General features: G+C 42.9%; 1 protein-coding gene across 1 annotated transcript in view; it reads left to right on the forward strand.

Annotated features, from left to right (window-relative positions):
* Positions 1–13,115: 13,115 nt before the first annotated feature.
* Positions 13,116–27,972, forward strand: part of BMP3 (bone morphogenetic protein 3) — a 28,222-nt gene continuing 13,365 nt past the window's right edge. The window contains exons 1-2 of the mRNA XM_045019771.1: positions 13,116–13,539; positions 26,964–27,874. Of these exons, the coding sequence (XP_044875706.1) occupies positions 13,218–13,539; positions 26,964–27,874 (1,233 nt within the window). The 5' untranslated portion in view covers positions 13,116–13,217. The remainder of the gene's footprint in view (positions 13,540–26,963; positions 27,875–27,972) is intronic.

A 27,972-nucleotide genomic window follows, 5' to 3' on the forward strand; every position in this document is an offset into this window, starting at 1 on the left:
TAGCTAAGGTCTATAAATATTATTCTGTGTACATTATGTATTCTGCTCTTGTACTTTATCCCTAGAAATTGATACTCTTCTGTTTATGCAGAATTTGATATAAATATGCAAAACTGCATGGACCTTGGACCTAGTCATAGTTTTTACAAATATTTTTGTTTTTTAACAATATTTTGAACCTCAAATAAGGCAATTTCTTCCTGGTTAACATCGCCATTCTTCTCCCTGCTTACCTTGCCTGCCCTTCTCTGATACACTACATAAACTGAGCCACAAGAGCTGGAAACCTGTAGGATGCCAGTTTCAACTGAAAATAAAGATCTGGGGTGATCTTGGCAAACCATGTGGTCTCCTTCCCCCAGAAACATAGCCCATTCCCCTCGCAGATGGGACAACAGTCCCTGCCTCAAAGTATTTAAGTGCCCCATAGCATTACTGTAGCTTGATTCACTTCTAAACTGATGCCACCTGCTACATAGGTAATTGGTATATCTCCAATTATTACCTATCTCCTAGAACTGGAAGGGACCTTGAAAGGTCATCGAGTCCAGCCCCCTGCCTTCACTAGCAGGACCAATTTTTGCCCCAGATCCCTAAGTGGCCCCCTCAAGGATTGAACTCACAACCCTGGGTTTAGCAGGCCAATGCTCAAACCACTGAGCTATCCCTGCCCCCCTCCCTTAAAGAATGTAGGGTCCTTACTCAATCTTTACCCGTCAGCTGCCATATGTTTTATACCTCTTGCTACCGTCACCTTCTGAATTTTAAGTACAAAAGAAAATTAATGGGCTGAAACGATCCACAACTTAGTGTTTATGGACATAGAAAAGATGGTGGGAAAGGAGGAAATAAGACTGTATAACAGAATGGGTTTAAAAATAATATACTAGACGTTGAGGTACAAAATTCCTTTCTGATGTTTTTACATGTATGCACTTACTGTGCATGAATTCAAAAAAATCTCCCTAGCATGTCTCACTAAGGTTAGACTCATCCACCTTTTCCTTTTGTTTTTGGCTGTTGTTTCTGTTTATCACACTGGAAGCTTTTCCCTGGTTGTGGTGTCTGATTCTTTCCTAGGGCACAAGTACATTCTGGCCCTGGTTTTGAGGTACGCTAGGTCCCCTTGCACTAGCAGAGGGACTTTCGTGTATCTGAGAATCACGCCCTTTGTTTTTGGTAATAACGATATTACTTTCCCACTGTAGTAATAGAGACCTGAACAGAACTAATATTGTTGAAGTTTCAATCTCCATAACTGGCAGGTTTCCTGCCAATATAATGATCCAGTCCAACACCCATAGCCAAACAGCCCTGAACAGTGGCAGAAGTTAGGACCCAGATTCAAACGTTATAGCTACATAGTAAAGCATTTGCTGGGGAAACAGAGCGGCACTTTCTGCACTCAGATGCACAACTACAGCAGCAGCCTCACAAACCAAGCCACATCCCATGAAGTTGAACAAAGGAAACAGAGAAAAAGAGATGCAAGAGACAGTGTTCTGTGCCATATTAAGAACTAGCCCCACCCAGTGTAAACTGCTAACAAGGCCTCCAATGGGATGCAACATTTCCACATTCATTCACCTTATAAATGTTTTATTTTCCGGCTGTTGATGGTATTCTCAAATTGGCCATCAGTGAATAAGTTTTGTAGAGTAAATCCCCCCATTAACACTAACTTCCAACATACAGAATAGAAACCAGATCCAAATAAAGGAAGCTGGCGGTCTGTTCTCTGCGAGGCAGGCAGGGACATGCACCACAGACCAAGCAACTGTTCCCATTGCAAAGAAAACAAAAACACAGGTGCAGAATGCACGGAGCCCATGCTGATTAGAGCCCAGTATATAGTACACACTCTTTACAAGAAGGAAAAACGTGGCTTTTGTTATTTGGCCATGATTCTCTTGAGGCTCCTTTTATCCCATCTCATAGCTCAAAGCAGAATTATTCCAGAGCCCACAGTGGATGTTCTCTGTGATCAGAGAAACATGGGATCTTTCAGGCCTTTAAAAGAGTTATGCTGGGAGATCACCACCCAGGGGTAGAGAAGTACTTGCTACCTGAACAAGCACAGGATAGATCGAGCACCACAATGAATGTTGCTTAGTGCCAGCTTCTCCAGGGTGCCTGTCTAGCAGAAATCTATCTTTGTACACATCTGTAAGCCCCAGAGCTAGAAATCTTGAAGGGAAAAGCAGCTCTGTGCTCCCCCATAGGAGAATGTGGAATGCTAGATCTGGCAGGATTAATTTGCATGTCATAATTTTGCCCCAGTGTGGTTCTGTACAGTGGTTTATGATGTATTGTGCGGAGTTACTTTTGTCTGGTTTTGGAAACTATATGAAATAGTGCATGGAAATGTATTTATATAAGGAGGGGGACATTGTGAATGGTTTAGCCTGGGGAAAGTGAATCACCCTGAGCTGACAGTGGTGTACTGAGCCCAAATCAACAAAGGGAGCAGAGACTGTGTCAGAAAGATTGGAGACTGTGCCCCGGGGAGGGTTTTGCTTTGGGTTGCCTGTCCAGAGATTCTGGACCTGCATGGAGCTGTCTTTATGAGACCAGATGAGCTGGCAGGAGCAGTAGAGCTGATTGCGAGACTGGACTTGACAGCAACTGAGCTGGGGCAGCTGACTGCAGTGAACTAGGACCTGGCAGCAGCAGGCCTGACCAGAAGCTGATGGTGTGAACTTCAGTCGGCTGCAGTGAACAGCCTGAGAAGAGCCACCTCCTGATGCCTACTTAACCACCCCACGTCTAATTGGATTTGTGAATGAGGCGCAGGTGAGTGGGGTTTGCTTTGTGAATAAGACGTCTGGGCAATTAAGAAGTACTTTTGTAGGATTGGCCCTCATGCACTGTTTGGAGTTTGCTAATTTTATTTTATTATGTAAACAGAGGTTTATCTTGTTCCCCACCCCCCCAAAAAAAGGGTCTGTGTTGTTTCCTATTCCCAAGGACTCCTGAGTGGTTGTGAAAGAGAAAGAAACCCCCCGACAGTATGTGTGTGTGTGTTAAATTTAAACTTCTTAAAGCCAGGGACTAGGGGCTCAAGGTTTCAAGTGAAGGCTTCCGATCATGTTTGTTATTTGAAAAGCAATTGGTAGAGAGCATTGAACCTGGCCTTTCCTGCAGCTGATGTCACTGGCAGAAGGGTCACACGTCATTCAAATGAAGTTAACTGGCGCTGAGGCCCACAATGTGACTGAGGCCAAGAAATAAAGACTAGCCCCTTCCCAGCACTCCTGTGTTTTATTACAAGGTGCAGCACAGTGGCAGAATGTATGGAGCATAAAACGGAATCTCAGCAAGGGGACAGCAGACAGGATTGAGGTTCAGTGGCCAGAATGGTTGGGGTCAAGGTGGAAACAGTAGGAAGTGCGGTAGGTCAGGTTTGAGTTGCACCGATAGCCATGGGTGCACTTAGCCATGTGTGAGGACCTTCCCTAGTGGTGACGTTTGTATCTGATGCCAGAGAGAAATGAGAAATGCAAAACAACAGCTTGAGAGAGGGTGGCCAAGTCACCTCCAACTATAAAGCAAGCTGCCCATGTGTTAATGGACTGGGAGGAAGCACGCCCAGGCTATCTTATATGTCACCAGAATTTCCTTTATATTAAATATTCTGAGCCAGATTTTGCTTCAGATACATAACGGCCAATTGGAGTTTTATGTGTGCACCTGCCCCATCAAGGATCAGGCCCCTCTTGGCATAATTTGACCCTTTTGTATCTTTCCTATTCATCCTAATAATGTATCACTTTTTTCATAATCTGCAGCAGGCCAGATTCTGATCTCAGTTACACTCCTGTAAATCCACAGTGGCTCCGCGGAGATTGATAGTCTATCTAAGCTTACACCGGTGTGTGAGCAGAATCTGGCCCATGTGGTGAGGTTTGTAATTTTTGCCTGTCTTCCTATTTTTTAGCTTTGCATGTCTCCTCTGCTGTTTTGTGCAGAGATCTGTCCTCCAGACTGACGGAGACCTGCTTCTCACATTTGCACCAAAGATGTGATTTAGAAAGTTGTATTCCCTCAGAGGTTTGGAGGCGGTCAGTGTATCATCTTGAAAAGTCTGTCTTGTTTTTATAAACAAAGGAAAGGTAGGTAAGCTTTTATTCCATTCGGTTGCTTTGATTATGCCACTGAGTTCCTGTATTGGGCAAATCAGAACAGTGATGTTTTGTTTGATTCGGGGGCGGGGAAATTAACCACATTTAGTCATCCCCATTAAATATGTAAAATATGCACAGTGCTATTACACCAAGTTCAGACTAGATCTCATGGCAGTTTGCTCACAAATCATTTTTACGGCTCTTCCATCAACACCAACTAGAGTTCAACACGTTAAGCCTTTGGGTTCCATCCAAATGACCTGATGGTTCTTTGACAATGAAGACTGCCAAAGCCCATCAAAATACACAGTTGGGTGTGGTCACTTGTGTTTTTTTCCTGAGACCTCCAAATACCCATTAGGAAAGGGGGAGAAGGAAGGAAGAAGGTGGAATTCACTGCTGACATAACACAATGCAGTGGAACTGTGCCATTTATACCCGTGGTGTTTATGGCCCAGAAAGTAGATTTCCCAGGTATAAAATGTAACAGTTGCTGCCCTTGAAAGAGCTAGATGCACCCTGGTTTGCACCAGGTGAATCTGAAGTCAATGAAGCTACACTGATTTACTCCAGCTGAGGATCTGACCCAAAAAGTCAATATGATTTACGCCACATTGCCTCACTGAGCTACAAATTTTGAGCCCAATTCTGCTTCCATTTAGCGTAGTGGAAAAATTGCTGTTGATTTCAACTGGAATAGCATTGGGCCCTTTAAAAGGTAGGCAAACTTGGTTTAAAGGAAAAACACTACAGAGTGGTGAATGTTCATTTTTAAGGACACCTATTGTGTACATAATTACAGGTCAAATGCTAAGGCCCCTGCTCAGCTTTGAGCCAGTTGAGAAAATCCCCCATTGATCCCAATAGGAGTTTTGCATTAATTCGGGCTGGAGGGTAGGGGATAGACAAGGGCCAAACAGTCTGCTGGTATGAAGAGATCAGCTATATTGAAGTTAATGGATTTAATGGATCTCTGCCAATTTGCACCAGCTGAGGATTTGGCCGAAGTAAGATCTACAGGATTCGACCCTATATTAACAATGTACATCCTGAAGATGCTCTCTGAATTAAATAATATTGCAGCAATTGTAGTATTTTAGTTGAGAAGCAGCTTAGGTGTATCGATTGGTTCCGAAGAAAAAGAATTGTTGGCACCTACCCTTGAGTGCAGTTATGCCTGGCTCTAACACAGTCAGTAGGTTTGTGTGGCCACCTGCGCTCACTCCCATTATGCAAATGCATAAGAGCCAGACACAATTTGGCTCTTAGAAACGATGTTGACACCAACAGAGGTGTTTAGCTTCAGCTAGCTGCTATTAGTTATTATACTGGTTCTATGATCTCTTGGTAGAGATCTCTTGACCAGGTTGCTCAAGATCTGGATTCTCCCAACATTGGGAAGGAACTGAGATCCAATATTTTGGTTTGCTCCATTTTGCAGATAAGGTGTCAGCTGAGACAGTCATAATCTCCCCATAGTTCTGGCCCAGATCCATCCTTCTTTCCAATACAGGAACTTCACGGAATTTCTTTCCAGGAGCTCTTCTCTAGATGTAGCATCCTTTCTGTCTTTGTCAGATGGGCATTTAGCTTGTTCCTCTGAAGTCTTTTTTTTTTAATGGAATAGATCAGTGGTTTTCAACCAATGGTCCACATACTATGTCTAAGATTTCCAAAGGGGTCTATACCTCCATTTGAAATTTTTAGGGGTCCACAAATGAAAAAAGGTTGAACACCACTGGAATAGATAATAACTAAATTAAAACCAGAGGAGGCAAAGGCCCCAATAAAAAAATTACTATCCATTTAGTCAGGGAAAGGCTCATTCAGATATATTAGGGCATCTCTAGGCTTCATTCTGAAATTAAAGACTAGCCCAATGATACCGTTAAATCTATTGTTACATTCTGTTCCTGCTCCCACTGCAGTCAATGGCAAAGCTCCCACTGACTTCATTGGGAGCAGGATTGAGGCCACAGATGGTATTATAAAAGTCTTGCATTACTACGTTTCCATTCTGAAAGTAGCACCAGGATCAAAATATCCACTGCAAACCAAACCACAGTTTCTTCCCACAGCCCTTATTACTGTTTGCAAAATGTTATTCAAGAAACCGAGCTGAAAAGATGCCCATTGAGAATTTCACATGGGGACATACTAAGAATCCAAACCAACCAACCGCAATTTATTCAAATCCAAATGTTTGATTTTAAAGGAACCCATTTCCTCACGTTGCCAAATCTCCAGGCATCTCCCTCTCCCTCTCTCTTTTTAATGTGGTCCTATCTTAGCAATAAACACTGACAGAAAAAAAAGAAAACCACAGCTAACATGATAGAAAACTGGTCTCTGTGCCAGCCGCTTAGGGTACGTCTACACAGCAACTTGGCGCTAGCCTCCCAGCCTGGGTAGGCAGACTTGCGCTAGCAGGGCTTGAGATAGCACGCTAAAATTAGCAGCTCCACTGGAAACTGGGGATAGCCGCCTGATCTCAGACCAAGGGCTTGGATGGGCTTGAAAGCCCGAGCTGCCATCCTTGCTGCAGTGTCCACATGGCTATTTTTAGCATGCTACCTTGAGCCCCTCTAGCACATATCTGTCGACCCAGGCTGGGAGGCTCACTCCTAGCTGCAGTGCGGACGTACCCTTAAAAACCATAACTTGCGGAAAGTGGTATTCACGAATAGTCGTGTACTCGTGACAGAATGGTCTTCAAAACCTGGGATTTGAGATGCTTCTCTTGGATGGGCTGCTGTCTGTTCGCCAAGACCAAACTGTCAAGGCTTATTTGGAATACCTCCATTTTGGAGTGTGCGACTCATGACACCTTGGGAGAGGGGTGGGAACAGCAGAAAGGGGAGGCTCAGGATTTGACCCTCTCTTTCGGCTTTGAAACCTCTCTCCAACCTAAAGGCCGAATTCACACAATGAAACTCCACTGGCATCACAGGAGTTGGGTGATTTTGGCCCTGAACATAAAAAGATTGTGCCCCACACATAATAATGTTAGGGTTTGAGTCTGTCCCATTTAAGGGGAAGAGTTTTCAAAAATACCTAGGAGATTTAGAAGCACACGTCCCACTGGCTTTCAATTGGTAAGTCAATGAGACTTGTGCTCCTAAATCCTCTAGCTGCTTTTGAAAATTCCCCCCTCTGTCAATAGCAAATACCCAGTGATTTCAGTAGCACAAAACTGAGCCCTTATTTGGTGAGATTTTAGAAGAGGTTTTCAAAAAGCACTAATAGAAGTTAGGCTCCCAATTCCCATAAACTTTCAAAGGGAGTTGGGCACCTAATTCCCACCCTGACAGTATAAGAGTTACTGTGACTAAGCTCCACAGTGTAATGGTGGAAGCATTGTAGCCTGTAACATCTTCCGTAAAATGTGACCAGACATTTGCAGTCACGTAAAACAAATTGCAATTAATAGTATGGGTACGAAATCACCGTCAGAAATTCTAAGTTATATAATTTGAGTTAAGCACAGATTCTTTATGCCAAATTTGTATTTACTTACTAGGTCATTACCAATAAGCACTACACTAGGAATTTACTTAGGCATAAGCAGTGAGACCTAGATGTCTCGGGGGATTGGCAGTAGGATATGGAACCTCTCCGCTCTAGATTACTGGCTTGGAGATGGTCCAGACTGGCAGTGGCTTGATCTCATTGTCATCTTTGCAACATCCTGTGTGAAGCAGGTTGGTGAGCTCAGGCCAGCTCCTCGTGAATAGGCATCTGCAACACAAAAAAATGGTGTTATCTGCAATGGCACAAATTAGCAGGAGTTGGGGGGGGAGAGTGAGGGGGCAGACAACAGCCCTCCTCCCCAAGGTTTTTTTCATTTGCTCAAAGTTCCTTAGGTACAGAGCTGGGGTGGAGAGGGGTGCACGGGGCAGGGCCTGACCACTTTTAAGCAGTGGTCTATACTGAATCCGTACGGCTGCTGCCAGAGCAGGCTGCATGGTCACAGTGCCACTGAAATTTGATCCAGCTGCCCCTTCGTGCAGACGTGGAAGGGAAAACTCTTTGCTGGCATAAACCTGGTGGCAACAGCTCCTGCGTCAGCTGCCTTGGCAAGTTTTGGGACCTCACTTTACATCTGCCCCGTGCAGCTAGAATCATTCAGGGACCTTCCCCTCACTCGATACAGCTCTACTCCTCCCGCAGCTGAGGTGTGAAGAGCCAGAATTCGGCCCTATCGCTATCTTGCTAGAATTTAGCAGCAGGCCATAATCGGAAGACACAAAGCAATACACAATATGGCAAACCAGGGAAAAATAAAACTTGTTTTGCCCCCAGATTACAGGGTAGTTCAACAAGGGGATTTTGGACAAAGATCCTGCAATTCCGTGTATTTTGTAGGTACTTGAAAGTCTTAATATTCCCAACACATTTTAATCTGGTTTTTCTTGGTCCCTTCTATTCTTGTGCTCTTTGCAGTCAATGAGAGCAGCAGCAACAGTACAACAGACTCACACTTTGACTGTGCCCATTTCAGGATCCTTTCAAATGTGCTGATAGTATTGCTGTACTACGCAAGACAGGCAGGCTGTAAATTCATCATCGATGTCCTCCTCCAGCTATATCACTTTCCCAGTCCACTGCTGGATTCTCTCTCTTTTCACTTCCCCTCCCCTCCTAAACATGACACATACAGACACATTGTTATAGGGTTATACAAACAGATGGGACTTGACCTAAGCCTAAATAACCCAGCATATCTGGTGTTTGGATTTGTTACAATAAAACAGAAATGTGTCTTATAGTTAGGAAGACGAATGTGCTGCATTCATATAGGGACACAATGGCATTTTGAGATGGGGAACAAACTAATAACTTCCCCAGTGATGTTTGCTTCTGTAAAATTCACTATCAGATCATTTCATGGGCACCCAGAGGGTGAACCTGTCAGGTCTGGGGTTCTCTAACGGCCAGGATGTTTATAACATAAGCACAATACCCATTTTTTAGGTGCTAAGAACATAGCCTCCCCCCCCAATCCTCATAACTCCTCAACATAGCAGCAGAAATTGTGTAGACTTCAAGGACCTGATGCTTATCTCACATGGGTGATTCTAAGCTCTTTGGAGCAGGGACTGCTTTTTGTTCAGCACCTAAAACAAAGGGGTCCTGGTCCATGATTAGGGTTCCTAGGCACTACTGCAATAGAAATAATACTAATAAAAATACATTGGTGTTAAACCTGTGAAACGGGAATCAGCCAGACCCCAAGAGTCTAAGGACCCAAATCTGCAACGCTTATTCATGATGATTACAAGTAACTTGCCCGAGTAAGTTGTATTAAAGCTTGAGTAAAAGTTGCACAATTAGGCCCTAAGACGTTAAATTTTCCTCCTTCTGAAATGAATCACCTAGAAAAGCACCTGTCTCTTTATTTAGCCTTGTACTCATAGGAATGTTATTGCCTATTTAATAAATTCAGTTTAGGGGGGTTGAGTTCTGTTTGCTTGCTTGCTTGGTTGTTTTTTGAACTCCAAATGTTGCAGATTAGTACAAACACAGGTATTGAGCCAATCTTGCTGGTTTTACTCGCATACATTGTCCCACTAATGTCAGTGGAACTATTCATAAAAGAGCAGAATCTGACCCACTATTTGTATTTATGTAGCATCTTTAATAAGTTCACAATTACAGTCTGAGCCCAGTCCTGTAGGCTTTCCACATGTATAACTTCAGCTGAAGTCAATCGGAGTTTAAATAATCCGAACTGCATGATCAGGTCTCAGAACTGTGTGTAAAGAAGGCCTGATTCAGGATCTAACATACTAGAGCAGGGGTCGGCAACCTTTCAGAAGCGGTGTGCCGAGTCTTCATTTATTCACTCTGATTTAAGGTTTCGTGTGCCAGTCATACATTTCAAAGTTTTTAGAAGGTTTCTTTCTATAAGTCTATAATATGTAAGTAAACTATTGTTGTATGTAAAGTAAATAAGGTTTTTAAAATGTTTAAGAAGCTTCATTTAAAATTAAATTAAAATGCAGAGCCCCCCGGACCCGTGGCCAGGAGCCGAGCAGTGTGAGTGCCACTGAAAATCAGCTCACGTGCTGCCTTTGGCACGCGTGCCATAGGTTGCCTACCCCTGTACTAGACCATAAAGGGTCAATGTAACTACTGTTTCTCTGGTCCCTAAATACATTCTTAGATCCTTGATTGTAATAGCTGTGGAGTAGCCATTGTGGTTTACTGTGTAAACTATCATACATGCTCGGTTTGTATTCATTATTGCAATCTTTAAAAACTAAATAAAAACAAAAGAAATTAACCCATAAACAGTGTTTTACAAGAAAGTTAAAGGATTTGAAATAAATCCACAAAAGGAATGTGAGATTCCAGGCTGGGTTTCCCTCCCCAACTAAGCCAGTTTTGCTTAGGATGTACACACAGTGGGTATGATTCTTCTCTCTCTCTTATACTGGTTTTATACCACTGTGACAACAGGGGAGTCACTCCTGATCTACGCTGATGTAAGATCAGAATCAAGGCCAGAATCTGTAGGATCCCTCACGCTTTGGAGATCTCATCACACACTAAGGCACAACAAAGTACATTTTTAACTGTGAATGGCTTTGCCTATGTAGGTTTAAACCAGACTGTGTCACTCTCTTAGTTTTATTTAAATGGGTTTCTCATTATATCTCTCAGCAGCAGCAGCAGAGAACACTAGAATTAAAGTTGAAATGGCACTTCCATTCTAACCCTTATTTTCACTTGCTCCGTCCGGTATTCCTGTTTTAGACTGAAGCTTTCCTTGCTTGATCTCAGCCAGATGTCATTGTGTATGTTGACATTTTTAGCTAAAATCAATTCAGGTCTTTTTCAGTTTCACAAGCAAGAAAAAATTTTTCTCTTTAAGAAAGAAACCCATCCCATACCACCTTAACTTTGGCATGTTGTCACTTTTTGTGTTTAATTGCCTTACTTTAATGTATGTTGATACTTACATACATATGTAAAATGAAAAGCATGAGGCAACATACTACTGCATATGTATATATCTGAGATATTCAGAAGTGTCTAGGTTTTTTGAATGAATCACTGAACACTCATCCTCCGAAAATCAGGCCCTTTGATCGTGTTTTGATTTGGCCACCCAGAAATTAAGGCATCCAAAATAATTAGTCATTTTTGTGGGGGGAGGAAGAGGAGGAAGGGGAGCAAGGCAGGTTAATATACCATATATTTAGTATATTAACCTGCCCTCATATTATATATATGGTACAGCAGTGATGTTACTAAGATTGTCCCCTTATATACATACATAGATGCGTGTATTGTAATTAATAGGTGGGAATTTTTAAAACACTTCAAAGTGTTGGGCACCGCACTCTAACTGAAAATCAATTCAAGATGGGTATCTAACTCCCTTATGCAATGATGGAAATTTTAGCCTATACTGTGTATGGGCTTGCCGTTTATATCGCTATATAATATGCACATGAAAGATACAAACTACCAGTATATAAATTAGTAATGCATAATTGCACAGAGTGAGTGTATGAATACAATGGCAAAAATATTGAGTGATAAATCCCATGTACTAAATTCAGTATCATTTCATATTTCCCTTCTTCAGACCAGAAAGATGCTTGTTTTCCAAGCCCGAACAGATGCATATATAAACTTTGGAAGGGCAGGGATTTTTCTACTTTATCTGGTGTTGATTTATTTGTTTGTTTTCATTTCCAGATGTGTGAAGAGAGGATTCCAGTTGACAATGACTCCGTTTCTCTTGCAGAACGTAATGGGAGTTGAGTTGAAAGGGACATTATTGCACGTTCAATGAGTATATTGTGGCCTTGTGGGGTTTTTTTTGGGGGGGGGGGACAATTATTTCCCTCTGGGTGACTGTGAAAAGGTTTGGTGAATGAGGCATGTGAAGTCCTTTGCATGGCTCTTGCTCAGCATGCGTTAGGGTGGGATGCCCGTCTCTAGCCGGATCAGACAGTGGTGTGCAGGATGGCCCTGCTTTAACTCCAAGAAAGAAAGAAAGAAATGCTTGGAACAGAGTGACCAGCTGTCCTGATTTTATAGGGACAGTCCTGATTTGGGGGTCTTTTTCTTATATAGGCGCCTATTACCCCCACCCCCTGTCCCGATTTTTCACACTTGCTGGCTGGTCCCCCTAGCTTGGAAGCAGCTGATCCTCCCTCAGACCCTCTGCACCTTTTCCGCTCCTATGCGCGTTAGACTGGGACGGGCAAACCCAAAGCGCTTTTAAGAAGTCCCGTCCCACCCGCTGGCTGGGTCTGCTCAGCGGGGCAGAGCTCCCCGGTTACCGCTCAGCTGGAGCCCAGGCGCAGGGCGCACGTGTTCCCAGCCCTCTGGACCTGACCAAACCCCCTGCGCTTCTTCTCAGCCGACCAACTGCAGCAGCGGCAGCGGCAGCCCCACCCCCGCCCCCTTTTTCTTGGGAGAGGGCGGGTGGGGGGAGTCCGTGGGACTGAATTTGCCGAGCCCTGCCCGGCCTCTCCCCGCGGGCGCGTGTCCCCTTCGCTTTGCCTCCCGCTCCGGCCGAGCAGGCGGCGCGATTGGCTGCGGAGGACACGGCGCAGCCCCGGGGACTCCGGGCGCAGAGCACAAAACTCCGCCGGGCTGCGCCTGCCGCCGCCACAGCCGGAGCGAGCGAGCGAGCGGGCAGGGGGGGGAGACTGCGATTCCGGGCTCCGCTCCACCAGCCGCCGCGGCTTTAGCACCACCCCCGACCCCGCCTGCAATAATAATAACAACCACCGCCCCCTCCCCCGTAAAACAACCCACCCCGCCCGCCCAGCGGCCGGGGAAACCCCCCACCCCCGAGCTCACTGCAAACGCCAGGAGAGGCGGCGAGCTGGGGGGGGCGGTTGCTGTGCTTATATTTTTGCATGGATGCATTTCTGCGCTAAAGCCGCCTGGCTGCGGGACCCCGGGCTTGGCAGCGCCGAGCAACAGCCCCGCTGCAGAGCGCGACTCCCCACCCGCGGACGGGTCTCCGGCTGGGGCGGGGGGTGAAGCCGCCGCCGCGGGGCTGGTTTTGCTGGCGACCCGCTCCCCCCTGCACGCCCGGCTTTGGCGAGAGGCGGGCTGGCCGGGATGGCTGGGTGGCCCCGCTCGCTGCTGTGCCTCTGCCTCGGCTGGAGCTGCCTGTGCCTGGCGCTGGGGGACCTGCTGCGGGCTCACCTGGTGGGGCTCCGCAGGAAGGCTGCCCTGGGAGGAGCCACGGGCGGCCGAGCCCGGCCGGCAGGGGAGCCCGGCCGCGCACCGCAGCCGCTGCCGCCGGGCGACAAGGTCTCGGAACACATGCTCCGGCTCTACGACAAGTACAGCGGCGCCCGGCGCCAGGAGCCCCCGAGCCTGCAGCCGCTGCCCCTCCGGGAGGGCAACACGGTCCGCAGCTTCCGAGCCCTGCCGGCGGGTGAGTACGGCCCCGGCCCCCTTCCTCCGCTCCGCTGGTGCTCCCCCAGCCGCCCTGAGCCCAGGGGGAGTCTCTCGAAATGGTGTCTCTTGGGGGCTGTCAAAAGCAGGGGCAGGGGGTGAGGGAAACGGACACACGCCGCTGAAATGTCAGGAGCTCTGAGTGAGCTCGTCTCTCTCGCCGACAGAAGTTGATCGGAGAAAAGAGAGCACCTCACCCGCTTGGAAAGCCACGCGGAGCCCTCCTCACAAGAGGCAGAAACGTCTAACGCTGCCTTTGTGTGACCCCCCCCCCAAATATGACCCCCCCCTGAAACCTGGGAGCCTCCCTCCCACTGAGGCTTGGCGGATCTATATCTGCTGTGTGGTTGTGACTGCTTGGGAGGGTGGGGGAGAGAGAGGTGAAGGCTGTTTGTGTAGCTGACTGCACTGTCATTGAAAATGCAACTGACACTTCATGCAAAGGGGCTGGGGGAAATGTAACAGGCTTTGCACGGGGTATGAGCATGGGGAGAAGCTTGCAGGTCTGCAAAGTGAGAATAACAAACATTTAAACAAAGCAGAGACGCTCCATATGGAAACAGTTTACCTATAGTCCGAGATTCCTTTTCCTTTTGGGAGTTTGGTGCATGTATTTTGCAGGGCTGGCTGTGCAAACCTCTGCCAGAGACCTTTTAGCCCTACATTAGCTATAATCCTTGTGGTGATACGTGCGTCTAATAATCGCTGGATCCTACATGAGTTTAGAGATGGGTGCTCCTTTTTCAGCAGATGCAGAGGTTAATCCAGCTCTGTGTCAACACAGCACAAAATAAGTTCTGTTTAATAACGTATTTGCATATAAAACCAAATATATAATGTCAAATTGATAACACTTGTATCCAATTCAAGTTAAGGAAATGTCTAGTAACGTTTATTAACGATCTTGCACTGTAGAAGTCAATAGGAGTTTGGCCAGTGACCTTAATGGGGACTGGATCAGACCCATAATTTTTAAGGTGCCGATAATGTTCTTCCTCTGTCTGAAACCACCGTGAAGAGATTTCCCCAAAGCTCTAACATGCACAGCTCCTGAAAAATCCATTCATCAGTGAAAGCTTTAGGATGACAATATAAATACACTCTGGAGCTTTACTGGCCAAATGGCATTTACGGTTAATATACTATTTAGTCTTTTCAATGCAAAAATCCCCTTTCTAGCTGCCCTGACTTACAGCGTCAAATCAAACTGAAGTTGCATGTTTCAGTTGTTGAAAGCATTAGGATTACCTGTGAGCATTTGGCCACTGCACTGCAAACCTCAAGATATGTCTGTATACGGTTCAAGAAAGCAACTAATTGAAAATGAGCCTGCTCTGGAGAATGAAATAGGCATGCGCATAAGGCCTTGCGGGGGGGGGGGGGGCGCTAAATTTAGCATGTGCATGAGTCTTTACAGAATCGGGGCCCTACAGCATGTTTAAACTGACAGGGAACTCCAGGGACTGTAACTTGAAGGCGAAAGAAACAAACAAATAGTGCCCCCATATGTCTTCTGATGTAATGCATATGCTGCATCATATAGATGGTTTAATTAGTGTTTTATCTATTTTGTTCTAACTATATACGTTTATGTTGCTAATGCTCCTATCCCTCTGATAGCTGAGTGCCATGTGTGATACAGTACAACCCTGATTAACCAAATATCATAGGGATTTTGGCTAATCAAGGATTTGTATAATTGAGGGGATTTTCGGTGTAATTAACAGGCAGTAGGGGACATGACTCTCTTTTGGATAACAGGAAATTGCAGATAGTTAAAGTTTAGATAAGTTGTACTGTATATCTCCTAGTAAGGGTTATCCCTACAGTTGTTCTATAACTCCCATTGAACTCAAGGGGTGTTTTGCATATATAATAGGACTGTAAAGTGGCTTTGGGCTCTCTCAGGCAGCTAGATATAGAAATATAATTACTTAAAGTTGGTTGCAGCAAAGATCTATTTAGTGACAAATACAGGAAGAGGAAGATGGTTTTACTTTAAGTACAGTTGTGCATACAGAATAATTTACCCCTCAGGAGCTCTGTTAAGTGGAGTTTATCTCTTTTGGCATAACTGGGGTTTCAGCTTTAAAGTGAAATGCACCAGTAAACCTGTCAATATTGAAAGTCGCTTCTTACTCGGGAATATCTGAGGGGAAAAAATCTACAGTGCCTATTTTGACACTACTTGTTGGCTTCATGTCCTTTGCAGTTAGTTTCTTGCTATGAAGTAGCACATTGTTGATGGGCTAGGTTTTTTTTTATTATTATTCCGATCTTTAAAGAAAAAATAAAAGCTAGAAAAATTGCACATCTTTGCTGTTATGAAATTTAAGTCAATAGCTAAATTTTTCCAAAGCACATTGATGGGACTCAGGCTCTGAAGTCACGTAGATGCTTTTGGAAATTGTATCCTGTTTGCCCAAGCGTGTATGTACGTTGGCAATCCACCAAGACTGTGTACCAAAAGAAGCAAGCGTTAACAGCAAAGGGGAAAAAGTAGAATTTGTTCCCGATTGTTTAGCTATCTGGCCATTTCAAGAGCTTTTAATATGTAGAGGTCAAAAATAAATGCTGGAAACCTGAAATGTAGTGTTGTGATTCCAAACTATTGTATTCCATTAAACTTCTCCATTCCTGCAATATGTGCCTTGATATAGACACATTATAAAGCCTCATTTACTAATCATATATTTTTCATGACACTAACTGATCGACCCTGCAGTCGTTTCACATGCAAAAGTCCCAGTGAAATCATTGTCTGGGACTTCACAGCCGCCTAGGAGAAGTAGTTCCCCCAACTCCCACTGAAATTCAGTGAGCTGGGTGCCGAACTCCCTGAGGCTTCTTTGAAAATCCCAGCCTTTGATTCTTTAAAGGCTACAATATGTATCGGTTGTTAAGGACCTGATCGTGCATACACTGGGCATAGTGCAAACTACTGTGAGTATCCAAATTCCTCTGGAAGCAAGAGACTTAAGGCCCAATCCTGAAAACATTCACTACTTATTTACTACTGTGAGTTGTTCTGTCCAGGACAACCATAATACGTGTTTGCAGGGTCAGACCCTAAATCTGTTGGTGTCAGAGCCTGTGGACCTGAGGTATGTAAAGATTTCCTTACACTGTTCCAATTAAGCTGCTCCCGTACGGTTTTAGTTCTGAGGGACAGGGAATACCTACTTTAAATCCTGCCTGTCCTTTCTTTTTAAAAGCATGGTCTCTTTCCTAACGTTAGTCTTCATATGCAAAAGGCTGCAGCCTTCTAAATGTTTCCTGTTGATGCACATGGCCTGATTCTGAAATACACTGAAAAAGGGAATGCTACAATCCAGGCTGAGTGGCATTTGCTCCTTTAAACACACCTGATTAAAGGTATTTATTGTTCTAAACCTAGAAGGCCTTTGGTTGAAATCCCATCTCTGCGGTCTTTCTGATTATATTTATACTGTTACTTGACTGTGGGTGGCAGCAGTCCTATGAACACACTGTTCACTAACCCCTTTCCTCCTCCCCCAATACTTTCACAGTTCAAGTGCCAAAGCCATAAATTTGAAGTGGTTATAAGTTTTCTGACACTTTTATAAGTATTTATGCAAAATATTTAACCAGTTAGGTGTTGTCTTCCCTTTCCCTTAGGATACAGCAGCTCATTTGTAAGGTTATTGATGGCAGAAACTTGCAGTTCTATAAAACCTTAGATCAAATGATGGGGGAGGATGGCAGGAGGGGAAAAAATCTTATATTGACTGAAGGTTAAAAGTAGTTAATATTTGGCTTATAATGCAATAGAATTAGGACACTGACATTATTTCCTTTTTGAGCTGTTTCCAGATTCTGTCAGTTTAAGACATTCTCCATGTAAATTTCAACTCTCCCTCTCTTCCCATCCCCACCCTGTTCTTGTTCATGTGACAATATAAACCTTATAGCCACTGGTCCCTGAATAATTTAGGCTGATGTCCCTAACTGATAAGGGACCGATTTTATACTCATGAGACCAGTAAAGCTCCCCTGGAAATCAGTGCAGAGTTGCCTGTGTCAGTAATGAGGATGGAGTGGAGGCCTTAATAGGACCAGAGCAAGAGTTCAGAAAAAGAAATATCCACTGATTTAATTTATAGTGTAACTGAGAAAGAAGGTAGATTAATTTTTTTGAAAATACAATTATCAAAAATAACAAATGAGGAGTGAGAAGACATATGGAAGTTCTTGAAAGCTTGCTGTCCACAACACTTTACCTTCATTAAGAACTTTTGGCTACTATACAGTATTGATAACATGACATAAAGGAAAAGCTCTTTGCTAGATTTCCAACTAACCCCGCTGGCAAACATTCTGAACTTTATAAAGATAACACATGTAATCTAATGAGTCCAAAAGTTGGGTACCATCACTTGAAATCCTACCAATCTTTTAGCCAAACAAAAGAAAGCGCATCACTTTTGAATGCTGTAATCTTACAAAGTGACACGGGCAGTTGAAAATATGGATGAAAAAATGAGTAATGAAAACAAGCTTCATGATTATTGTAAAATTAAAACTTTGCCCGCTCTGGATGGAGTTTTCAGAAGTACCTAAGGAAGTTAGGATTGAAAAGTCCACCCTACGCTGAACTGAAATCCTTTGCTTACAGGGGATAATCTTGCAATGGCAGAGAAATGGACTAATTACGTAGTTTTTCATTTCTGATTTTGATGTTTCTTCACATGTTCTTTTTCATTTAGGCAAATAAAAATAATTTAAAAAAATACGGTTACATAAACTTAAAAGTTAATTGTTGGGTTTTTACATCAGTCAGTAAGAACCTTAGAAGTCCATCACCAAGTAAAAACAATAAACTAAGTTAAATAGGTGAGAATATACATCACATATGATACATCAAATTGTGTTCTGGCACAATTTCCTCTCGCTGACTTGAATGGAGTTACTCTTGATTCTTCCTGTGTATGAGGCTGATCCTGTATAGGATTCAATAGATATTCAGTCATTGATTTCAATGAGAGCAGGATCAGACCTGAAAATCTGAGAGAAGTCAGAAATTTATAGTAGTGAGATATTCATGGGATAAAATCTGCAGTCCTTGCTTGGGTAAAACTCCTCATTTGTTTCAAAGACAAATTTTGCCAGAGTAAGGCAGAGAATAAGGCTTATAGTTCTTTGTCTCAGAACGTCCCAGGAGTGAGTTATTCTACATACCACATGAGCTAGAAGATTTAAGCATAAAAAGGGATAGATTAAGAACAGTACTTCAGCTATAATTGTAAATTTCCTTAGTTTTGTGAACATAAGTCTGACATGTAAACTTTATTTTAACTTAATGGTTTCTTAGTGCTAGTTAAGTGATGTTGCAATCACATTTGTAAGACGAAAGATAGGAGAGAGGGAGAAAAAACAATAAAAAAACCAACCAAACAAAAAAAAACCCCACCTGATTTTTTTTATTGGGTTTCTAGGCTATTAGGGGGCCATCTCTTCAGCTGGTGTAAAGTGGTGTAGCTTCTTTGATTTCAGTGCGACTATATTAATTTACATTACCTGAGGCTCTGGCCCTGAATGCAAAGTTACAACTCAGCATAAATGTTTGTCTGAGCTAACAGCCTTGGAAGATGGGACGTAAACTGAAACACCTTTACCATAGCATCATTAAAGGGGATACTGTCAACTTGAAATGGAGTCAGTTTGTTTTAAAATGTGTTTAAAGTAATTTTGTGTATTACATCTGCCCATGAGCCAATTTTTGTGTTTTTATTACCACCTTTTCCTATTTTTAAGACTGTTTTCCTTCCCTTTGTTGTGGCATGAAACACCCACACAAAAAAGCTAGGGAAACTGAGTATAGTGAAACTGACTAATCATTAATTGCAGTCAGACTGAAAACAAAATAAAGAAAACTCTACTCTTTGTCCTCTAACCTCTTTCAGGGGGTCATTTGCAACAGCAGCTTTCAAAACATTCTGATAGAAGTGTGACATAAATAATATATATTTTCAGTTGTTGGTGACCCCTTGAGTCACACCACTTCAGATGAAATACAAACAAAATCCGGTTCTTCGCATAAGAAACTTGAAAGGTGAGACATTATGACTTAGCAACGTTGGGCCTGGCACTATAAACTTTCTCTGCTTGGAAATTGATAGGAGCTACACAGGACGAGGGCTTGCAGATCACGCCCAGAATGTGTTCTGGTTGGTGTAAATTCTGATCTTAGGCTGGATTTATTGACTGATGTACCTCCATTGACTTCAGTGGAGTTACTCCTGACTTGCACCAGTGTAAGTGATAGGAGACTCAGGCCCCATGTGTTATCTAGTTGAAAAACCCATCGTTTAACCAGTTTATTGATATTACCCGTTGTACTACATTGGAGTACACTCACTATGGGTCTGATATTCTGTGCACAGTGGTGTACATAAGAAGTAACTCACCTGAAGCAAATTTAATTACAGTGCTGTACAACTAGGGTAAACAAGAGGAGAATCAGGCCTTGTATATCTATCAAAGAGCAGATAAAATCACCCTTATGAAATTGGGATAAAAATTCACAAGCCCAGGCATGAAAATCTACTTATCCGTTTTTACAGATGATTTTATACACACCTGCAGTTACTTTACATGTGGATTGCAGTATTGAGCCTATATACTGGAACAAATCTTTTAAAGAAAAGTCCATAGTTCATGGATGAGCACTATAAACCATATATTACTTTCAGAGCCAGTATGACCTCTGTGTTTAATTTATAAAAGACATATCATTTACTCACTACACAGTACATTTATGATGCGTAAGATGCATATTAAAATCTTTCCAGTCATAAAACGCCTCCTGTAAATTAGTTACTGAGCATGCATGTTCATTGCTTTTCAGAGTTTTTTTTATTAAAGTTTAATAGAAGGGTGGGGGTTTTTTAATTCCAGGTATCAACCAATATTACATCTGAAAATTCTTCTTTTAAAAGAATGAATCTGGTGCTATGTTTAACAAAATTGGAAAGTTTTTTTTAATATATTTTTGCCTGGATAATTTAGAAATAGCTAAATTAATTGGGGAGTTTGGGAGAAGGTTGATAGGAAGGGATGGGGGAAAGAAATTTTGGCATAAAAAATTATATCCCCAGCCTCGAGCTCTTCTATTCCAAGTTTCAGCTCAGTTGTGCTATGAACCCACGAAAACAGGGTTTTATAATGGAAATGCTGATACATTCTTAACTATATACTGGTGCAAGTGAACTGCTTTAATATCTAATTTAAACTATGGATAATGACGACTGTATAGCTAAATAGCCCTCATTATTGCATCCTTTTTCACCCATGGGATAGATTTGGCAGTCCATAAAAATGTCAGTATATCCTCTATAAAGGTAAATACACCACATGTTAGTGGACTGGTTCCAGCTTATTGATGCCTGGGAATGCCCCTTGTAACATGAATACATGTTTATGCTGGTGATGTCAGTTTTCGCAGGCATGCTGCCTTTTAAAAAATCCTTGTTATGCCAGTAATGGTAGTAGGCAGCACAAACAGCTCTGGGTTCTTGTGGGAGGAAGAGAAAGTACAACAGTCACCTTTGAAGAATCGTCATGTGCGAAAAGGTACCTCACGGTGCCATCAGGGATCCGTTTCCCATTCGAAGTATGGGTAACTCCACTAGCATCTCTGATATCACTGTGTAGAAACTGAAGGCAAATGCCGACTTGATTAAGGCTGGTGACTAAACACAGAATATGTACATATTTAGTACTACTTAGAGGGAACCTTCCTGCTATAGGTCGCACAAGCCTTACCCGCCTTTGTGGAGCTCCATCGCTTGTGCTCTTACAGAAAGGAGGTGCGATTCAGCTCCATGGGAGCTTTGCCATTGATTTCAATGAGGTCAGGATTTCACGCAGGAAAACCGAGACAGCTAAGTTAAATGTCTTGTTCACTGTCATATGGGAGTTAAGGTCAGGTGAGTCGTCTGCCCTAGTGATTGGACCATGTCTGCCTCCCCAGGATATACTGCAGGAATATAAGCAATAAAGTGTGTCTGCGCAGTGTCTACCACAATGTGGCTCTGGTCCAGACTGGGGCTCCTACATGCTACCACAATACAAGTAATAACAATAAGTGTGTTTGAAGTCTGTCTTGTCTATTTCAATTTACAAGGAGCTGATAACCATAGGGCCTGATTTTCCAAAGTGCTGAGCAGGCAGTAGCAAAATCCGGCCAGATCGTTTAGATGCCTTAATGGGAGCAATCCTCTCCTTTTAAATCTGACTTTGTGGGATCTAGGTGCCAGCGGAGAATCTGGCTCCATATTTTCAGTCAATAAACTGATCTCTCCCTCTGATTATCAGCTTCAGTAACCATATGCAAAGCATTAATGCTCAACCATTGTAAGACCACCTCTCCCAATGCTGCCTGATCCTAAGGGAAAGCGTTGGCAGGAGTGTTGGGCACCATGCCTATCTCCGGTATTGTAAACCCTCCTCTCTGGGCTTTCTCTCTTCAGCATAAAATACCCTGAGATGTGTATGAAATGTTCATCAACAGATCTGAATAAACAACTGAATAGCAACAGGGAAGGATTGACTATGCAAATAGGCAGTGAAGTGTTCTGCCATTTTGTTTGATGTGGAAAGCATATCAAACGGCTGTTATGATGCCATCACTTGGGAATGCTTAGATTTTTGACCTCTAGAATGATTTTGTTTGAGACAGAGACTGCTGTTTCAAGTAGATTATACTGTCTGTAAAATCTTTAAATCCTCTTATTGGGAGGAGACAGTGTGGCATAGCAGATAAAGCACTGAACTGGAACTCAGGACACCTGCAATCGATTAGCAGCTTTGAGATCAACTGATGAGAAGTGCTGTATAATAGCTAAGTGGTATTATCAGACCTAATTTCATTTAAACCGCTCTGCCATGTAAATAGGAGTCAGGCCCAATGTCATTTTTTTAAAAATTATATTTATTTTACAAAGAAACCTCTTAGCCATTATTAATATGCTAAAGGCCAAATCCTCAGCTGGTGTAAATCAGTCTAACTATTGAAATCAATAGGGAGAGAGGCTGATTTACACCAAAGGCTGGTCTGGTCCATGACTGTACAAAACTAAAAAAAATCCTACAGGCTCTTCCTATTCTGTAACATGCTCCTCAGTAGCTCTTGACTTTAATCAAGATTTTGAACTGTAGGGTTTGTGGGCACCAGTGTTTAGTAGCTTATGTTCTTTGGATTTAAGTGCTGCCGTCTCACTGTGAGATCAGTGAGAGTTTTATCTAAGAAAAAAACTGCAGGATCAGGTACCTTGTGGCTAAATCCTCTTTTAAATCTTCACCCCTTGTTTGACACTTCAAGGCTTTGTTTTAATTTGTCTGCTGCCCATGCTTTGAAATCCGTTATCCCTGCTGCATGATTGGTGAATTGGACTCTTTTCCCAAGTGATGTCAAACCAAGACATACATTGTTCTGTATTTTTTTGTTTTAATCTGATTCTAAAATCAAATACATAACACATCAGTGACAATAGCTAATAGTCAGGCAGCATGAGTTACATGCAGGTGGGAAACTGGATTAGTTAGTTGCATAAGTGGGTTGTATGAAAGCAGCACCATCTGTTGGTAACACGTGATGTTTGATGTTAATTTTTGTAAGTAAGAGTGCAAGAATGGCTTGTCTGGTTTTGTTTGTTAATCAAAATACATATTGCCCCCTTCATGTGTATCACAAACCAGTTAGTTTTTCTTTCTTTTTTAAGCAAGATCAGATTAATTTGTGTTCCCATTTTCTTTTGTTCCTAGATTCTGAACTGTTACCATTTTTGTTAATGGCTAAAATCCCCCCAAAAAAACTTGACTCTGCATGTAAAAATAAGCTCAAACAGCAGATACACTCATGATAACATAATTGTCCATAGAAGTAGATTGATGTAATTATTATCCATGTGTCCGCACAGACCCCAACGGAGATCAGGTAGTCATGTGCTAGGTGCGGCACAGACCAGTAGTAAGACACTGTGCCTGCCCTGTTTGTAAAATAAAATAAAGTAGGGTCTCATCTGTTGAAAACAGAGTCTTCAGGTAATGATTCATAGACACAAATTGGGTGAATCTCAAAGCATTGTGCAGTTTAGTTCAGTTAGGTCAACTACCAGGTGCTTAGATTATCTGAACATCTCGAATCCACAAAACCCGTCAGGAAAGCATGTGAAAACAGGTTCTTGTCTGTGTGGGATTCTCAAGTCTTCCTTCTGGGTCAGAAATTTGCATGAACTATTCTTCCTTGTCTTTGCAGAACAATGAGCATAATAGAATAGGTGTTTTCCATCCCTTACCTGCGCAGTACCCACTTTTCCTAAAACTCTTCGGCTCTATTAGCAAGAGATGGGCTAGATGTGTGTTTTACTTCGTTTGCTGGCTTTATTCAGACCTTACTGGCAATTTTGATGTTGCCAGTCAGAATCTGGAAGCCCAGAGTTCCATCTCCCCCCAAAACTCCAAACTTTTTGGAAGATCGGGAGCAGGGGGAGAAGAAGTGTTGATTTGTGTTCAGTTGAAGTGCTTGAGCAAAGGTTAATATCAGCCGTCATTTTCTTTATCCAAAGACCTGCTCATCCCTATGTACTTGGGCACTTCTGGATTTTATTTTTTGTCATTCCTTTTAGATGAAAGAACTCTTTCAAAACCCTGTGAGCTAAAATCCCTCCTCGGACTCTTGAGAAGGTGGATTGCCACGATGTCAAAGAAGGTTTTAACTTAATGTTCCCTTGTTTTTCTAACGTGTTAGTTTGTTTCCAGTCCTTTTGGGGGCTGTTGCATATCCACACGTTTCACTATAGCTGTATTTTCCGTACAGCCCAGTTTTACAGCTCTCCGGTGTTTCTTAATGCTAGAATCTATATTTCTGCCAGTTTGCCCAATATAAACGTCATCGCAATCTGAGCATAGAACTTGTTTAAAGGAAAACCTGCTGTTGCTCCTTGAGACCCAATGGAATCGCTTTTATGCTTATAATCAAAACACAAGCTTAAATGCGCTGGTGACTCGGGGGGCCCGTTGTAAGTGTGGCTTTGGGTGGTGCGAGATACCTGCTAGACTGACCTCTGTAGTTTCAAAGCCATGGAAATCCCCCTTTCCACAAGAACCTGCTCATTGGCACGGTAACATGGTGCCTATATGGAATTATTGCCCTTGGTTTGTTTCCTTGTTGCTCGTGCGTTCAGGAAAGAGGGTGTGTTTGACCCTTCCACTCCAATAACATGGATGTCTTTTCTCATTAACGCCTTGTTTCAGAGCTTGATTCTCCTTTAGCAGCCTCTCCCTGTCTCTAAAACATTGTGCACGGGTTGTTTTTGACTTCTGCACCTTGAAATGTGACATCATTTAATGCACTGGGTCAAAACGTGACCCGCTTATTCTGGAGGAAAGTTTATGCTGTGGACTGTGGTCTGCATTAAAACAGGATGCTGTAAGGATGCCATTACCTTGTAATAAAGATCTGTAAAATACCATGTCATGGATTATCCAATCATGCAGAAATATTTCTTCTCTTATTGCCTTACCCAAGCCTTAAAATAACCATACTATGGCTCCTGATGTACTTTTCTGGGCTGGTGGGACTAAAGAGAAAACCTTTTGCTTTTCCACATTTTTAGAGGCTTGCTCTATTTTTACTTAGATATGTTTTTTTATTGTTCTCCTGATTTCGTAGTTGTTGCTGTTCCAATCTCTATCCCACTGGACCTGTAGTGCTCTAACACAGTGGTTCTCAACCATGGGTACATGTACATGTACCCCAGGGGTACGCAGAGATCTTCCAGGGGTACATCAACTCATCTAGACATTTGTCTAGTTTTACATAAAAAGCACTAGCGAAGTCAGTACAAACTAAAATGTCATACAATGACTTGTTTATAATGCTCTGTATACTGTACACTGAAATATAAGTACAATATTTATATTCCAATTGATTTATTGTATAATTATATGATGAAAATGAGAAACTAAATAATTTTTCAGTAATCGTGTGGCTGTGACACTTCTGTATTTTTATGACTGATTTTGTAAGCAAGTAGTTTTTAACTGAGGTGAAACCTGGGATACGCAAGACAAATCAGACTCCTGAAAGGGGTACAGTAGTCTGGAAAGGTTGAGAACCACTGCTCCAGCATGCCGGGAACCAATCTACAAATACAGGGTGAAATTTACCCTGGTTAAAGGGCCAGCTAGGGTTCTATTCTGAGTGGGATTTACATGATATGTAGACTTTGTGCATGGGCCCTGATGTAGCAGAATATTTATAGTGCTTAACTTTTGTTTGTTTGTTTTTTAGTTTTTGAAATTTACAATATCTTGAATAAGGAAGTGTAACACATCCCAATTTATATTAGTAATTATCCTGGCACATTGTACCCCTAAGTTTCTGAATGACAGCTAGACACTAAACAAAAAATAAAGATAAAAAAGTATTGGCCCCATTTTACAGATGGAGAGCTGAGGTGCAGCGAGATTAAGGATGGAATTTTCAAAGGAGCCATTGAAAATCAGTGGGATTTGGGTGCCTAACTCAACTGGGCACCTTTGATCATCCCAGCCCAAGTGGCTTGCCTGAGGTCACACAAGAGAACTGGGAATTGAGCCCAACTCTTCTAAGTTCTAGCTGATTCCCTATACCCATCCTCCGTTAGTAGGAAGACGTTAGGGTTGAAGTGGAGCATACTGGTAAGTGAATGTGTTGAAGCTTAAAAAGACTGACCTGAAGCCTAGTGAAGTCAACTAGGAGTCTTTCTATTGACTTCGTGGGTTTTGGATGAGGTCTAAACTGCAACTGCCCATGCCAGACCCCTCTCCTGGACAGAGAAAGAACGTTTGTTCTCTAGGGATGTCAGGCTAGCCATTTGCACACATGCTAAATAAATACACATTCAAAATACACTTGGCTGTCAAATTCCTGGATGTTCTTTTGCAGTCTTCAGTGTATCCTTTTAAGCAGTCCTGCTTCCTGTGACATCGTTTGCTTCCTGACCTCAGAAGGGTGCAGTGTGGATGCACTCATTGATATGTGCTAGGCAGTCAAATATTCTAATGATGTATTAGTACTTATCTAGTTTCCAAGTTCAGTTAATCCTTGGCCTCTCTCCTGAGGTTGCCAACAAAACTGCTAGTTGCTGTTGAAGTTTCACTTGGCCGGTGAGAACTGAACAGTAAAGTGTGTTCTGTAAAATCGAATGCTGGATGGGGAGGACTGTGTGGGGATTGTATATTCAAACGTAATGGTCTGCTCCTGCTCCCATTAAAGTCAATGGGGAATTTTCCATCGGAATAAGTGAAGATAATACAAAGCAACAGGTAACACTGGCCCTTTGGTCTTTCGGGGTGTTAGAATTTCCTGTGTTCTCATGTGAATATTTATTCTTCTAGGGAGCCCAGGAAGCAAAGAGCCACATGTTTTTAATCTGACCTCCCTAACCAAGTCTGAAAATATCTTGTCGGCTTCATTGCATTATTACATTGGGGACCTACTAAATGCTACTTGGAGTTGTCCCCGATCCGGAGGCTGCTCTCGTCATGGTCACAGGAAACCTGAAATTCAAATAGATCTCTCTGTGTTGAGCTTTCCTTCTGATGGAAACCAAACTCGAACCCTGGGACGTTTTCTAATAAATGTTTCCATGGCTTATCGGGATGTCCTTTCCTGGCAGTGGAAGGACATCACTCATGTCCTGAGTGAGGCAAAGCAGAATGATGAACTTCTGATTGGTGTGAAAATGGCCTTGACTGGCCGTTATTCCCGGAGGAGGGTGCCGTCCTGCTATGAACCTTACATCCTGGTGTATGCCAATGACTCTGCTATTTCAGAACCAGAGAGTGTTGTTTCTAGCTTGCAAGGACACCGTAAATCCCTGGTTGAGGGTTTCCCCAGACCCGAAAGCCACTCAAAGAGCAGCCCTGGTGAACAGCGACGGAAACGTTCCACCAGCATCCTGTTGCCCTTGCAGAACAACGAGCTCCCAGGTGCCGAGTACCAGTACAACGAGGATGAGGGGTGGGAAGACAGGAAACCCTACAAAACCCTCCAGCCGCGGCTGGCAGAGAGGACAAAGGGTAAGAAAAAGCAGAGAAAGAACAACCACCAGAAGAGCCAAACACTCCAGTTTGATGAGCAAACCTTGAAGAAGGCAAGAAGGAAGCAATGGAACGAACCGAGATACTGTGCGCGGCGCTATCTCAAAGTGGATTTTGCAGACATTGGCTGGAGCGAATGGATTATTTCCCCTAAATCCTTTGATGCATATTACTGCTCAGGTGAATGCCAATTCCCCATTCCAAAGGTACAGTATTTTTTTTCCCCCACTGTCTTATTCTCCTATCTTCAGAGAGCAGGAAAACACATTCAGGTTTTATGAACTGCACGTATTTGTTTACATTA

Source organism: Mauremys mutica, chromosome 5 (assembly GCF_020497125.1).
Source record: "Mauremys mutica isolate MM-2020 ecotype Southern chromosome 5, ASM2049712v1, whole genome shotgun sequence".
NCBI lineage: Eukaryota > Metazoa > Chordata > Testudines > Geoemydidae > Mauremys > Mauremys mutica.